This window comes from Danio rerio, chromosome 6 (genome assembly GCF_052040795.2).
Source record: "Danio rerio strain M-AB ecotype USA chromosome 6, GRCz13ab, whole genome shotgun sequence".
NCBI lineage: Eukaryota > Metazoa > Chordata > Actinopteri > Cypriniformes > Danionidae > Danio > Danio rerio.
The window spans coordinates 55,020,199-55,036,350 of record NC_141026.1 but is presented as its reverse complement, the minus strand read 5'-3'; the positions used below and the strand labels follow the sequence as shown (position 1 = coordinate 55,036,350).

Below are 16,152 nucleotides of genomic sequence, written 5' to 3'. Positions count from 1 at the left end.
AGAATCCATCACTTTCGAGGCTCGTTGCTCTTGTAAATCAAATGCAATAGAAACGCCACCAGTGTTCAACAGTTCAATTTATTAAAGAATCAGAGAAAAAAGCAGTAATTAATCAATGACTTTTTTCCTGAACGCTGACAATCTTCATATTTAGCACTTTTAAGTATGACATCCTCATCAAATTATTTTCATTTTTGTACATTGTGTGAATTATGACAATGAAATCTGCTAAATAAAGTAACATTTTAGGCTTGCAACCGGAATAGGAGAAGCCAGCTGTCAGGTCTGCTGTAATGTGATTAAGTCTGAACGCACACAAAGGTGATTCGATTAAGTCGAGCAGAAGCAGCTCTGGAATTGTTTTCATTCATGATGATAACAGTGAAGCGAGGGGTGGATGGTCAAGATGCATAACAAAAGTACAAAGGCTGGAATTAACAAACCACAGGGGACAAACACACAGGAGACATTAAGTGTTTAAAAGAAAAAACCTGAAAAGCTCCTTTAAAACATTGTAAGGATTACAATCGGAGAAACTTCACAAACTTTCAAGCTTTAAAAAATCATCTTGCTGTCTCTTTTTTAACTATATAAGATTGATATTTTGGTTGATTTTGATTGATATGATAGAGACTTCTTCAAAAAATCAAATTTACAATATGGTTTTGTTTGTTAATATTAGTTAACAAACTAACAATTCATTTGTAAATGGGATTTATTAATCTTACCATTTCACCCTGATCTCACGAGGAAACAAAAGTATTTTACGTTTTATCAGTTTAGTGGCTAATTCGTAAATTTGTACAAGTTGAGTTGCACGAAAATGTACGATTTTAAAAAGGAGGCGTGGCACACAACCCCGCCCCTAAACCCAACTGCCATTGGGTGATGAGCATTCATTCATTCAACTTATCTAGCACGTCTTTACGCGGCGGATGCCCTTCCAGCCGCAACCCATCTCGGGGAAACATCCACACACACTCATACACTATGGACAATTTAGCCAATAGGGAATTGGGTATACCCAATTCACCTGTACTGCATGTCTTTGGACTGTGGGGGAAACCGGAGCACTCGGAGCAAACCCACGCGAACGCAGGGAGAACATGCAAACTCCACAAAGAAACGCCAACTGACCCAGCCGAGGCTCGAACCAGCGACCTTCTTGCTGTGAGGCGACACCACTACCTAATGCGCCACTGCTTCGCCGGGTGATGAGCAAATCATACTAAATTGAACGATTAGATTGTAAGAATTCATATGAATTAGCCACTAAATAAAAAAAATGGTCAAAAATGGTATTTCAGTGACATTTTAAGAACTTGCAGACACCACATGTACAGACATTTGTTTTGGTGGCAAAATTTGCCTAGTGCATGTTTAATTTTAGCTCAGTTATGTTAATATTAACAAATGCAACTTTTGATTTGATAGTATATTAGTAAAATACAAAACTAAACAAAAAAAGCAATATATATATATATATATATGCAGTTGAAGTCAGAATTGTTAGCTCTCTTTTTTTAACTATTTCCCAAATGATGTTTAACAGAGCAAGGACATTTTCACAGTAGGTCTGATAATATTTTTTCTTCTGGAGAAAGTCTTATTTGTTTTATTTCGACTAGAATAAAAGCAGGTTTTTATTTTTTAAAAACCATTTTAAGGACAAAATTATTATCCCCCCTTTTTTTTGATAGTCTACAGAACTAACTATCATTATACAATAACTTGCCTAATTACCCTAACCTGCCTAGTTCACCTAATTAAACTAGTTAAGCCTTTAAATGTCACTTTAAGCTGTATAGAAGTGTCTTAAAAAATATCTAGTCAAATATTATTTACTGTCATCATGACAAAGGTAAAATAAATCAGTTATTAGAGATGAGTTATTAAAACTATTATGTTTAGAAATGTGTTGAAAAAAATCTTCTCTCCATTAAACAGAAAGTGGGGAAAAAATTAACAGGGAGCCAAATAATTCTGACTTCAACTGTATGTTCTCCCCCTAAAGAAAAACCTCATTCAATTTTGCACATTTGCTTTTATTTTTAGCAACAATTTCTGCAGTGTACGAACTGACGGAGTAGTTAAGAGTGAGTAAATGTGATTTGTAAATGTAAATGTGATTTGGCAGTCTCCAGCTTCACCTGAGCAGGTATCTGATCGGCGGGACGGTCAGGCAGTCTTCATCCTCTTCAAATGAGGGAATGATCTCCAACATCTGCTGGTGATCTGCAACTTCATGCTTGGTTGCAAGGCGCACCAAATCACTAATGCTGCATAAATGATAAATGGAAAAAGGCAAATCATCAGCATGCGGCTTTACATAAGATAATGTTGCATAAGAATCCCTGCTGTGAACGAATGTACGAGCGTGTTTATTATTGTAAGGGTGTGGTATAGACTGTGAGTCATAATTAGAGAGGAACAGGAAGCTCATAGTTATGCTCAAGTGACTAGCTCAAGCACCACACTGTAAAACATATATAGGAAATTTGCAGTTTTCTGTATTTTTGATTCATGTTTTTAAATTATTTTTCACATCTATTTTTGCTTTTGAATTGCATTATGGGAGCTTGATCTTTCTTCCAATAACTTTTAACCTTAAAAAAAAAAAGAGTCTTTTTGAACATGTTTAGTAGTTTAAAGTGATATATTGTCTGGGCTGGTGTTGGATATTAAGCAACAAACATCTTGTAATAAACTGGCAGCACATTTTATGTTATTTTACAGACGTATTGTTCTATGTGATATCTTATTCAGTATATTATTATTTCAAACCACTAAAATGTCAATAAAAGTCACTTTGTTAAACTGTAGAGTTGAACTTTCTGCATCAAAAGTCAACAGAGCAGAGATAAATCTAACATAATGGAGACACAACCATAAATAAACAGAATTAATAAACACTTGTGAATCACAAAATACAGAAAGCGTTCATTAACAGATTATTATTTTTTTTTTTACACGAGTTTAGTGCATGTTGTGTGCATATTAAAGAAACAGCTGTTGTTTTTTTAGATTTGTGAAAATAATAGAAACATTTAGCAGAAAAGCAGTGTTAATTATTTTAAGCAATACTTAAATAACCAATACACTCATAGCATAAATTAATAACAATGTTTCTATTAGCCTTTACTAGTACATTTTACAGATCAAAGTCATAGCTGTAAAAATAAATAAACAAATAAAACACTATTACGATGAGTTTAGATGCAAAAACCTCTAAATGCCATTTAATATTTTCTTCTAAGATTAGCATTTTTCTTTAACTAGTGTGTGTGTGTGTGTGTGTGTGTGTGTGTGAGTGTAGGCTGTCATTTTACTTTTATAGTGACGAATAAGTTCTTTTCGTTGCCTTTAAAGTGAAATAAGGAAACATTAAAAATTTTGTATATGTATATATATATATATATATATATATATATATATATATATATATATATATATATATTATTTCTGTTTAACAGAGAGAAGGTTTTTCATCACATTTCTAAACATAATAGTTTTAATAACTCATCTCTTATAACTGATTTATTTTATCGTTGCCATGATGACAGTAAATAATATTTGACTAGATATTTTTTAAGACACTTCCATACAGCTTAAAGTGACATTTAAAAGCTTAACTAGGTTAATTAGGTTAACTAGGCAGGTTAGGGTAATTAGGCAAGTTATTGTATAACGATGGTTTGTTCTGTAGACTATTGAAAAAATATAGCTGAAAGGGGCTGATAATTTTGTCCTAAAATGTTTTTTAAAAATTAAAAACTGCTTTTATTCTAGCCGCAAAAAAAACAAATAAGACTTTCTCCAGAAGACAAAATATTATCAGACATATATATATATATATAGTGTTATGAAACTTTTTTTTTTTTGCTTTATTCATCACTTCAGAAATTGAAGTTTAAGTTCAGTTAATTGCATTGTGACAAAGTAAACATCAGCTATGTTTCCATCCAAAGATGCAAATTAAATCTATGGGCAAAAACTGGATTATTGCATAAAAGACGTGCGAATAAAGCAACGTTTGCATTCATAAAGTCAAAGCGAAAAAAAAATCGTCACTTCCTGATTAATTGGCTCCAAATATCAATTGGAAAAGTGGAATTTGCTGCATGTCAAAGTCAAATTTATGCATATTAAATATATTTTCCCGACAACAAAATTGTGGCAAGTGAAAATGGCGAGTGGCTAGTAATGTTGGATATCTACTAGCCACAGTGGCCGGTGATCAGAAAAGTTAATGTCAAGCCCTGAGTGCAAGATATGCACACATTAGTAACATATGCATTCAGATAAACAGCAGGAAGCAGCTAAACTTGACACGGGGTAATAAACATATTTAGTTTTGCCTCTTAATTTGTCCTCCGAGACTAATTTTGTCTGCGACAGGAAGAGCTTGAGAAAAGCTTGATATCCATCAACAGACTAATGTTAGATGCAGAGGGAGGGAGTGAAGGGTTAATGAAGGTGTGAGGTTTCAAATGACAGTTCTGCTGGAAGCCGGAGACCATGCTTTAGGAAAATCCCCATCATCCCAAAAATAAACATTAAGGGAGCAAAAAAAAAAAAAAGTCTCAAAACCTTCCCGTCTAGACTAATCTAATGACATGTGGCTCTCAGGCTGATAATATACAGGTAATCACACAATACACTAAATATTTTTATTTTTTGCTGCAGCAATGTCTTTGTTCCCTAAAAACGCTCTTTAACAAAAGTTCCCACTTTATAATAAATCATTTCATTGGTTCCTGTTAGTTCATGTGTTTAAGAACATGAATTAATAATGAACAATACTTTTGCAGAATTTATTAATCTTGTTAATTAACAGTTTCTGTATTTTGTGAATCACAAGCGTTTTCTGTTTATTTGCATTGTGCTTATTTGGTTGTGAATTGCATGTTGGGATGTTTATCTCTGCTCTGTTAAACTGCAGAGTTGAATTTTCAACATCAAAAGTCGACAAAGTGACTTTTATTGACATTTTAGTAGTTTGAAATAATATAATGTATAAGAAATAATATATAGAGAGAAGTATGTGTTTACAATAAGAGAAAGTGTGCTGGTAGTTTATTACAAGATTGTTGTATGGTAATTTCCAACACCATCCCAGACAATATATCACTTTCAACTATTAAAAATGAGTGTAAAAAGGAGTGATGCACAGTGTATTTTAAGGCTTGGTTGTATTAATAAGATGTAAAGCAATGCATGCTCATGCTTCATTTGTAAAAAAAAATAAAAAATAAAAACACATTATTTTTTCATATTTCTTTCTTTGATTATATTCAGCTACACTGCTAACATGAAAATGGCTGTCATATTTTCTAGTTCCTCCAAAAGGCCTACCCTCAAGAGGCTCTGATTGGTCAGCTAACAATGTGCTGTGATTCGCGGATCGGCTCCGCGTCACCACATCATGCCCTTACAAGCTTGTTAGCGCTGTGTGAATAGAGACGCTGTTAGCAGCCTGAATCAGACAGAAAATAAAGAGCACACGCCAGAACACACCTCATGCTCTCTAAAATAAAATCTGACAAGTGTCTTTCACATATATTCAGAATAAGCATGTGCAAGTAATATAAAATGTTCCCATATCTTTCGTGAGTTTGTTATTTGAGATGTAGAACTCAGGGAAAACGTCTGCATAGAGAGACACGCATAGAAAGACAATGCATGCGCTGCTGAAGATTGTGGGTGTTTACAGCGGTTTAACTGATAAATATAAATTTGTAACTAAACTGTTAGCAATGCCAAACAGCATTTCCCGTTGTTTACATCTTCATTTACATCCTTGCTACAACATGCCATAACGCCAGAGCCATATTACCCTTCAGCCCAAGACCGGTTACTCACTGAATCTAAGCAGGGCTGAGCCTGGTCAGTACCTGGGTGGGAGACCACATGGGAACATTAGGTTGCTGTTGGCAGTAGTGTTAGTGAGGCCAGCAGGGAGCGCTCAACCTGTAATGTGTGTAATGCCCCAATAAAAGTGAAGAGGACACTATACTGTCAGTGGGCACTGTCTTTTGCATGAGACGTGAAACAGAGGTTCTGAATCCAGCACTGAACTGGGAGATATTCTGGAAGTTCTCCTTTGTCAAAGGCTAGCTCTATATTTATTATTATTCTCTGAAACATAATTAAAATTAAACGGTAAGCACTTCTCTCTTTGTGTTGTGTCCTTTGGAAGCATAAATACAGAAACAGAACAAGCTCTGTAGAAACAGCAGCATTTTGATGGCATTTTAGCTTTCTCAGCTGTAACATTACCGTGCATCTGGCCACGCCCCATTGCTGTGCAGGGTGCATGAGTGTGGTGAATAAACATAACCTCAAGCGTTTATGATCTCATTAACCCAGATGTATTTTTTTGTAGTCCCCAAACTTCTTTCGCTGTAGGTTTTGCTAAGCTAACTCTGTAAGCTTTCCAAGGTTAAAAAGGTTTGAAAGAGAGATCAAGGTCCCATAATGCAAATGACAAATACCTATATTATTAAGAAAGCTAATTAGTAGTTTATTAAGCTAGTAGTGTTTGTTAATACCATGAATTGCGACTTAAACTAAAGAGTTAGAAGCTTTTGTGGAGGACACTGTGAAGACTTCAAAACTATCTTCTTTTTTTTTTTTTTACTAACACACTACTATTAAATTACCACACTACTTTTATTGCAGACGTTTTTATAAATGTTAAAGGTCTGACTATAATAAAGAAAAAACATGGAATTAACTCAAAAGCAGCTGAATGTCAGCATACACACCTCAGCTTCATGCGATCGCTATGATTGGAGAGATCACTGTACAACACAGCAGGTCCGTAATACAAGCCGCTGATCTTCAGCTTATGCTTCTCCTGAAATGCAAAACACATATTCAATTGATTCAATCATATCCAGAATCACATTATAATGTATTGTGTATGATTTTTAGGAGATTATTCAAATATTATACCAAATACTGTGGAAAATGTCCTTGCTCCTTTAAACATTCATTCATTCATCTTCTTTTTGGCTTAGTCCTTTTATTAATCATGGAACGCCACAGCGGAATGAACCACCAACTTATCCAGCACATGTTTTACGCAGTGGATGCCTTTCGCAAGGCAAATCCTGTGCACTTACACATAGACTACGGACAATTTAGCCTACCCAATTCACCTATAGCTCATGTCTTTGGATTTGCAAATAATAGAATAGTAAATAATAGAACATGCAAACTCCACACAGAAATGCCAACTGACCCAGCCGAAGCTCGAACCAGCGACCTTCTTGCTGTGAGGCAAGAGCGCTACCAACTGTGCCACCATGCTGCCCCAAATAAGCATGTTATATTGATTAACAAAGTAATCTGACAAGATATAACACTGTAAAACCCAACAGTCAGCTTTGAGTTGAGTGTAGGTAACTCAAAATGTACTGAAAGTTAATTCTACTCATTTGAAAAGAGTTCTGAACTCAGTGTTGAAAGTGATGAGTTGATTAATCACCTCATTACTTTAACTTAAATAGAGTAAATCCACAGTACACATATAGATTGTTATTTTTAACTCAAATGGTTTGAGTTACTTTAACTTTTGGGGTTTTACAGTGAAGTAATAATGCCAAAAATTCGAGAGAGGATGCAGACCTGGAGCAGTGCAATCTGAGCTGCATCCAATGCTTTTTAATGGGCTCACCTAACCCCACCCCTAACCCTACCCCTCACAGTGATGTCACTCGCTCCATTTGAGGGCATTGTGTCTGACATTGCATCGCTGAGTGATGCAATCTCAGCTTGCATCAAAAAGGCTGCATCCAGATACTACTGGAAAATTCAGCTTTTCTATAAAAACTATTAACTCAATTTAAACTGTTATTCTAATAACTGTTATCGTAATATTTCAAGCTGAACAGTGAATTTATTACAGTATTTATACTACTTCTGCTACTACTGATAATACTTATTTATACCAATACTATTAATAATATTGTAATAAGTTTAAATCAGTTGTATTTTTATCAAACAATGCAGTTTTGTTTGAACACACAATATTTATACTAATATTCTAATATTTATACTAATATATACTATAATTTATAATAATAATAATATTCTAATCCCCCCATTCTTGATGGTGTGAGTGTGAATGGTGTCTAATGTCTGTAAGTGTCTGCTGTTGACAGTGTGTGTGCTCTAACCTCGATGTGTTTCAGCAGTTCCTCCAAGGTCATTTCCTCCTGACCCTCACGACAGCCCTGCACCGGGAAATCGTCCCAGAGAGAGTAACGCTGACCCGCGACCTGTCGACAGACACGACACACCGGCTCTGAAACACACACTTGACAGACAGTCACACTCTCTATAGTCTAACTAACTGCTTCTCCTGTGTGTCTCCTCATTAGGTTGACTGAGGCTACATGTGGCTGATACTGATCTTGTTGACTCTGCTGGAACATCTGCAGAATGGGTTTTACTCCAGATCAGAGGTCACTTAGGACCGGCAGAAGAAAATGGGTGGAATAAATACATGCATTATAATGTTTGAACTGATTTTGGATGCTTGTAATTCTGATCTAAAAATAAAATGAAAAGTATAACACCAGAGGAATGTAGATAGATAAATGGATGGAACAAACAATGGATGAAACTAATTATTGATGGAATGAACGATAGATGAAACAAACATATCATGGATGGATGAATGGCATGAATGAATGAAGGAAAGAATGAACTAACGAATGATGGATGGATGGATGCAACGGATGATGGATGGAACAAATGAACGAATGAACGAAGGATGAATTGAACGAATGAATGAACAATGTATGTATGGATGGATGGAACGAACAAATTAACAAACGAATGAACAAACTGGATGGATGGAACGACTGAATGAACTAATGTAAGATGGATGGGTGGATGGAACAAATGGACAAAGGATGGATTGATAGATGAAACGAACGATGGAATGAACGATGGATCAAATGAACAAATGAACAATGGATGGAACGAACGAACGAACGAACAATGGATGGATCAATAAAACAAATGCATGACAAAAACGAACGGACGAATGAAGGATGGATGGATGGATGGATGGATGAAACAACTGCACCAACTAATGAAAGATGGATGGATTGATGAAACGAACGAGCGAACAAAGGATGGATGTAACGAATGAACGAGGGATGGATGGATTGATGGATGAAATGAACGAACGAATGATGGATGGAATGAACAAACAACGATGGATGAAACAAATGAATGAACAAACAAACAGACGAACAAATGAACGATGGATGGAGCGAACGGATCAACGACGGATGGATGGAACGACCGAACTAACTAATGAAAGATGGATGGATTGATGGAACGAACGAACAAACGAACGATGGATGGAACGTACGAACAAATGAATGAACGAACAAATGAGCAATGGACAGAATGAACTAACGATGGATGAATGGACAGGTGGATGAATGGATGGATGGATGGATGGATGGAATGAACGAGCAAACGAACAATGGATGGATGAAATGAACGAAGGATGGAACAAACAAACAAACGAATGAATGAACGAACGATGGAACAAACTAACGAACGACAGATGGATGATAAATGAAACGAATGATGGATGGAACAAACGAACGAACAAACAAATGAAACAAACGATGGATGGATGGATGGATGGAACCAATGAACAAACAAATGAAGATATATTATATGTATATATATTATATATGTATATATATTATATATGTATATATATTATATATAATGATAGACAGACGAACGGACAGACAGACAGACAGAAGACAGACAGACAGACAGACAGACAGACAGACAGACAGACAGACAGACCCTAGCTATTCAATTTTTAAAAGTAAACTCAAAAGTGATTCTTCTTCATCAGTGCAAGTTTTTGCCTGAAGTGTAAAGCATAGTAAAGTAGTGAAAATATGACACCTGCCATAGAGGAAGTGCAGCGCTGTTTAATAAAACAGATCCATGTCTTGACTTGATCTCGCTGACAGCACTTTAAACACACTGCATGTACAAGTATGCATAAACGCTCACCTAAAAATACACAGCTCTCATGTCAGCAAATACAGCACTAAATATAGCACCCAAAGCCAGACCTCAGATTCCTCCAGCACCGAATCATCTGTGCTTTTACTGTGTATAGCTAATATTCTTACTGTACGGCACCATGCTGCATTTGTTTCTAATTTAATTATGTCTCAAAAAAACAATGCGTGTGTATTTTACCCATATCAGAAGTATGAAATCAGGTCACATCCAGTCCTGATTTTAAAATTGTTATTTTCTTAAGCAACTTTAATGGTAACCATACAGTAAAAGTATTCATGTACAAACATCACAGTCATCAGCAGTGCATGTGCTGGTGAGGGAAAGTCCTGTGAAAGTGAAGTTTGGGTGGAGGAGATCCCGGGTCTTCAGTGAAAGCACTGTAATGTGGTGTGTGTCGCTGCAGCATGACAAATTGATTGGTTTTCAAATTACTGTGGTTGAAAACATATGCTAGCTTAACTATTTACAGGACTGTGCTGGAAACCTGACCCCTATCACTTCTGGACAGCAATGTCTTTCCCTGGGTGTACATTTCTAAAGACTCGGCACATTAATTATATAATTTTATCCATTGTTACAAACATTTTTTTTAAAAACTTGCTTAGACAACTTATGATTAGACTATTTTTTTTAAAAAAGTTTGGACCAATTTTTTTTTTTTTTAGGAATAATGTAGAATAATGAATCATCTCTTTTTAAATTTTTATTTACCAATTTTGAAAAATAATTAATTGTAATTTTATATTATGCAGCTCAACTATTTTCAACACAGGTTGGGCAGCAAATTATGTTATCAGAGTAATTCTGAAGGATCATTGAAGACTGGAGTCATGAGGATGAAAATTAAGCTTTTATCAGAGAAATAAAATACATTTAAAATATCAATTGAAATACATATTTTTTCCCCCAAACTGTAATATTTATTGTTTTTTTACTGTAATTTTTATCCTATAATTAGCAGCTTTCTTTATTTTTAACTAATTAATTACATTTTAAAAATTCCAAAAATTTGTAAGCAACTTACTCTTAAATCAATCCCTCAAACAGATTTGAAATCTTTACCAAGCAGCCATTTTTTTTCAAAACAGGTTCATTCTGAAAACGTAGCCCTATATACATTTCTGGAGATTGCGAATTATGTAGACAGAAGTACGTATGGCGGCATTTTGTCTTTAAAACAAACGCTACGAGCGGTATGACGTCACTCCTTTCTTGCTTACCAGCTCACCGCTTATCTCTGTACAGACAACTTTCCTGCCACTGCCACCCCTATATAAACTCTGGCCACCCCTGTGGCCACCCCAATATGATTTTTCTGTTGATATTATTCATTTAAATGTACTTATGTAAATTCACAATATTTCAATAAATAAATAAAATGCAGCCTAATTATTTAGCCTAATGCTAAATTATTGTGGATTGATTGTCACCACCAATGTTGCTGCTTTACTGCTCCACCCCCTTTAAGCATGCACTAATAGATGTTTGACCATTATTCTGGTTGCATCCCGGGGATGAACTGCTGATGTTCACAGCAGATAAACTGACTTTACCACAACAGTTTTAACATAATTTTTTAGTATTGTTTGACAACGAGAGACGAAACACGACTTTGGGTTCGTGAGATTGTACACTTTTAATTAAGATTTTTTTTTTATAAAAAATTGTGTTTTATCTGATTAAAAACCACAAACTCAAAAAATAAATAAATGCATTTTCAAATCAGAATCTATTTTATTTAGCACCTTTTTGCTGGTTTACTTACAAGGGCCAAAACCTCAATGGTTTTGTGGATGTATTTTTCAAAAAAAGATACATTAATAGAAGAAGCTATTAATAATAATGTGTCTCAAAAAGAAATGTGCATTAATTATATTATTAGGTTCTGTATAGTTGGTCTGTGTATATAGTAATGCCCTTTGTTCAGTTTGTTCATTTGTTTGTGTTTTTAAACTAAATATAGATTTTTATTTGATTTGTAAATGTACTGTACTTGCTGAATAATTTCAAGGAATGAATTGCATTATTTTAAGTAATTAACTCAATCAATTAAAAGCACATTATTTCATTAACCAGAAATAAAAGTATAATCGGTGCTTTTGAAAACACTATCGGTTGGGTTTAGGAAAGCAGGAAAGTGGGTCAGTCGATCGGTCAGTCCATCAACAGCAGCCTCTAGTGGATTTACATGAGAACAGCAGGCGCGAATGTCACTCGCAAGAGAAATATGAGATTTTAAAAAGTGTACACATAGCGACCTCTGGTGGATTTGAGAACAAAAACTGCAAAAAAAGGGATGTATTTGGTGCTCTTCAGAAATGTATAAAGGGGTATGTAATCAAAATGAGCATGGGTTGCATTTTTTTCCAAATTAATATGCTGTTGAGGTGATACATACTCAAAAAAAAAAAAAGATATCAAACAAATTATTGTAATTGAGCTGATTAAGTTGATGGGGGGGGGGGGGCAACTTAACTGTTTTATGTTCAATACCCTTAAATTTCTACAAATTAATAACCTAATTGCTTCATGTTGTTTCCAAAATACAGTAAATCGATTAAGTTGCCTTAACAAATTCAAGAAGATTAATCATAAAATGATTAAGCTGTCCCCACAAAACTCTTAAAAACCTCTTTTGAGCTACTGTAGCTTTATCTATTAATTAAAAGAAAACCAGAAGAAAATGGATGAATTTCACTTTTCATACCATCACCACTTGTTTGCTCACCGGGACTTATAAGGCGTAGATTTAAGTGAACTATAGGCACACTCTGGGCAGTGCTGATGAAATCATTTGTACTTTTGCAATGCAGCACTGTATATCTTTCCCAGAGCTTTCACTGTTTCTGCTGCTAAAGTCTACCGAGGACGAAACTATGAAGTCCTGAGCCAAACATGTGAGCTCATTGCTTCTCAAAATGCAGAGACCTGCCAACATTCTCATCTGTTCTTCATAAACCCCATCACAGGCCGCATTGTAAACGCAGCGTTTTCTCCACTCGACATGTGTCTCTGCAGAAACAAACGTTTGAGGGAATGCACAACTGTTCAGCAGCATGTAGCATAAATGCATTTACAATTTCATCTACAACCTTAAATATGAAAAAGTCGGGACAGTATGGAAAACGCAAAGGTAACTTGCACTCTTTTCCAGGCACGCCCATACATATTTCAGCAAGACAATGCAAAACCACATTCTGCACACATTATAACGTCTTGGCTGTCTCCAATAGAGAATGTGTGGTGCATTTTGAAGCACAAAATGTGACAAGAAAGATCCCGTACTGTTGCCCACCTTAAGAGTTGTCTGCAGGAAGAACGGGACAAAATTACATCTGAAACACTTCATCACTTGGCGTCTTTTACGATGATTAGAAAGTGTAAAACAACATTACAAAGTAAGCAACACTTTCACGAAGCTTGAGATTTACATTTTGGAAAACATTTTTACCTATCATAAGACACAATTATACAGGAAAAACTATTTTACCAAGGACGAAAGAAATTTACATTTTAGAAAAAATCATCAATACGCAAAACACTTTTACCAGTCCCGAAACAAATTTACAATGACAGATTCTTTACTGAACTGGAACGTACCACACACCGGAAGTGACGTAGAATATACCACACAATGGAAAATCTCAGCTTATTTGTGACTGTAGACACAGGATAACACGGGGCTGTGAGGCACAAGTTAACACAAGTCCAAAAGCACAGGTTAACATGAGTCTACAATTATAAAAATCATGGTTTGACCAACTGAGATAAAACATTGTTTTGTCATTTAGATCTATTCTGAGAAAATATCAGCGTGAGAGTGGAAACATGTTACCGCAAGTACATGGAAAGAAGACAACACAAGTCCACAGCCAAAGCTGTTGACTGATAAAAATATCAAAACCGACTTCAATGTGTTGTCCTGAGGTGCATTTCCCAAAACCATCGTTAGCCAACTAAGGTCACAAGTTATGTCGTTACAAGCATAGTTTGTTGAATTGCTGTTTCTCAAATCCGTCGCTCCAACAAACATTCGCAAACTGCGTCACAAACTTAAGCACTCGCAACCACACCTCTGGAGCTGTTGTTAGAAACATAGATTCTGGCTGTGCTCTATTCCCAGTTATCCCCCTTATGCCCTATTCATTTAGAACATTCTATCATTTAAAGTTAGAATTACTAAATATAAAAAAGCAATAAGATCATCTCCATTAAGTGTAATTTGCTTTCAAAGTATTTTTACAGTTTAGTTTCAGCGATCTTCATGTTTACAATTGTGCTCCCTCAGCAGTGTACTTTGAAAACATTGATGTCATTTTAAACACAGCCTCAAGCGAAACCTTTAGGTGACCTATTAGTTTAAAGCGGAATTTATGGTACGTCTCTAAAGCTTGTGAAAAACAAACAAACAAACATATGTTAATTATTTTCATTTATAGTAGGTTATTTATTATTTGTACTGTAAATGACATGAGCCTGCTGGCTAAAACTTTCTGCTGTGGTTAACAAGTGTCAAATTGTAAAAGTAGACTTTTCTAAAAAAGAAAAAAGAAATAAACAATATCCTACTTAATAATAATAATAATAATAATAATAATAATAATAATAATCATCATCATCATCATCATCATCATCCTAAATATTATTAATTTCATTATTAAATTATATTTTTTTATTTCTAGTACATAATAATAAAAATAATAATAATTATCATCATCATCATCCTCATCATTTAGTATTATTAATATTATTATTAAATTAGGATTTTTTTGATTTCCTAATATATAATAAAAAATTCATTTTATAATAAATAGCCTCATTATTTGTTTATTCATATGATTTATATATGATATTAGAATACGTATAAGCTTTTGTAAGTGATTTGTTTCAGAATAGGATATGTCATATTCTCAGGAATATTTGTAGAGGAAACACAGGAAACACAACACAAATTTACTGTGCTCACCACCAACAACAACAACACTTTTCACCCCGTCACTTTCGGTGTGTGGTACATTCCCTGTCCGTAAAGAATCTGTTTCGGGACTGGTAAAAGTGTTTTGCGTCTTGTTAATTTTTTTTCCTAAATGTAAAATCGTTTTTCCTGAGTAATTGTGTCTTATGATGGGGTAAAAATGTTTTTTTTTTTATTTGTCTCGAGGTTTGTAAAAGTGTTTCACACTTTGTAATGATGTTGTGCACATCCCGGCCTCAGTCCCTAAACGTCTTTTAAGTGTTGTGAAAAGAAATCACAACATTACAAAGTGATAAATGCTTTACTACTCCAAATGTTTTTGAAATGTGTTGCAAGAGCCAAAATAGGAATGCGTGTTTACATTATAAATAATGTTTGTTGTATTGTCTGCAATAAAATACAAGTCAAAGTAAGTTTTGAAATCACCACTTTCTTTGATTATTTGCATTTTCCCAACCTTTTCTGATTTTGGGTTGCATGAAAAAAGCAAACATGGGTGACTCCTGTATATGCACAATGCTAGCACTTGTATCTAGTGATAGACAAACTACAGTGAGCTGATAGTGACTGCTCTATGTGGCCTGTGACACAATAGTTGATTCTCAAAGACAGGAAACGGGTGCAGCATGATAAGTCGGCCCTTCCTGTGGAGTAAAAATGGAATCAGCTCACGTCCACCATAAGGCTCGGGCAGAAAGAATCATCGCCAAAAGTATAACAATGGACTTATTCTCATAACTTATACAGCTGCAACTGTTTTTGGAGTTTTTCAGTCCCTAGACACTCTGGAGGTTTTCAATGCAGTTAGTGCATAAAATGGGCTATTGTTGTGGAACTAAGCCTTCTTTAACACTCATAAAAATAAAGCTAGTTTCTGCAGTGAATGCAATAGAAGATAGAAGATGTTTTGGTTGCTTTTAGAAAGAAACGCAGTGATGCAAAAAATTTGTGCTGATTTTGATAAGTGATAACTCTTTAACTTGTTTAACACTGTTAAAAATATATCATTTCATTTGCGGTAAATGCCTTGTAATTGTGTGAAAATGCTCACACTTTTTGATTCATTTATTAACCATTACCAAACCATTAACTAAGACTTT

At 34.8% G+C, this 16,152-nt stretch overlaps 1 protein-coding gene across 1 annotated transcript in view; it reads right to left on the bottom strand.

Moving 5' to 3' along the window:
- Positions 1–59: 59 nt before the first annotated feature.
- Positions 60–16,152, bottom strand: part of uba7 (ubiquitin-like modifier activating enzyme 7) — a 91,214-nt gene continuing 75,121 nt past the window's right edge. The window contains exons 23-25 of the mRNA XM_087258169.1: positions 8,184–8,285; positions 6,768–6,859; positions 60–2,279 (exon numbers count right to left, since the gene is read on the bottom strand). Coding sequence (XP_087114295.1) covers positions 2,147–2,279; positions 6,768–6,859; positions 8,184–8,285 — 327 coding nt within the window. The 3' untranslated portion in view covers positions 60–2,146. The remainder of the gene's footprint in view (positions 2,280–6,767; positions 6,860–8,183; positions 8,286–16,152) is intronic.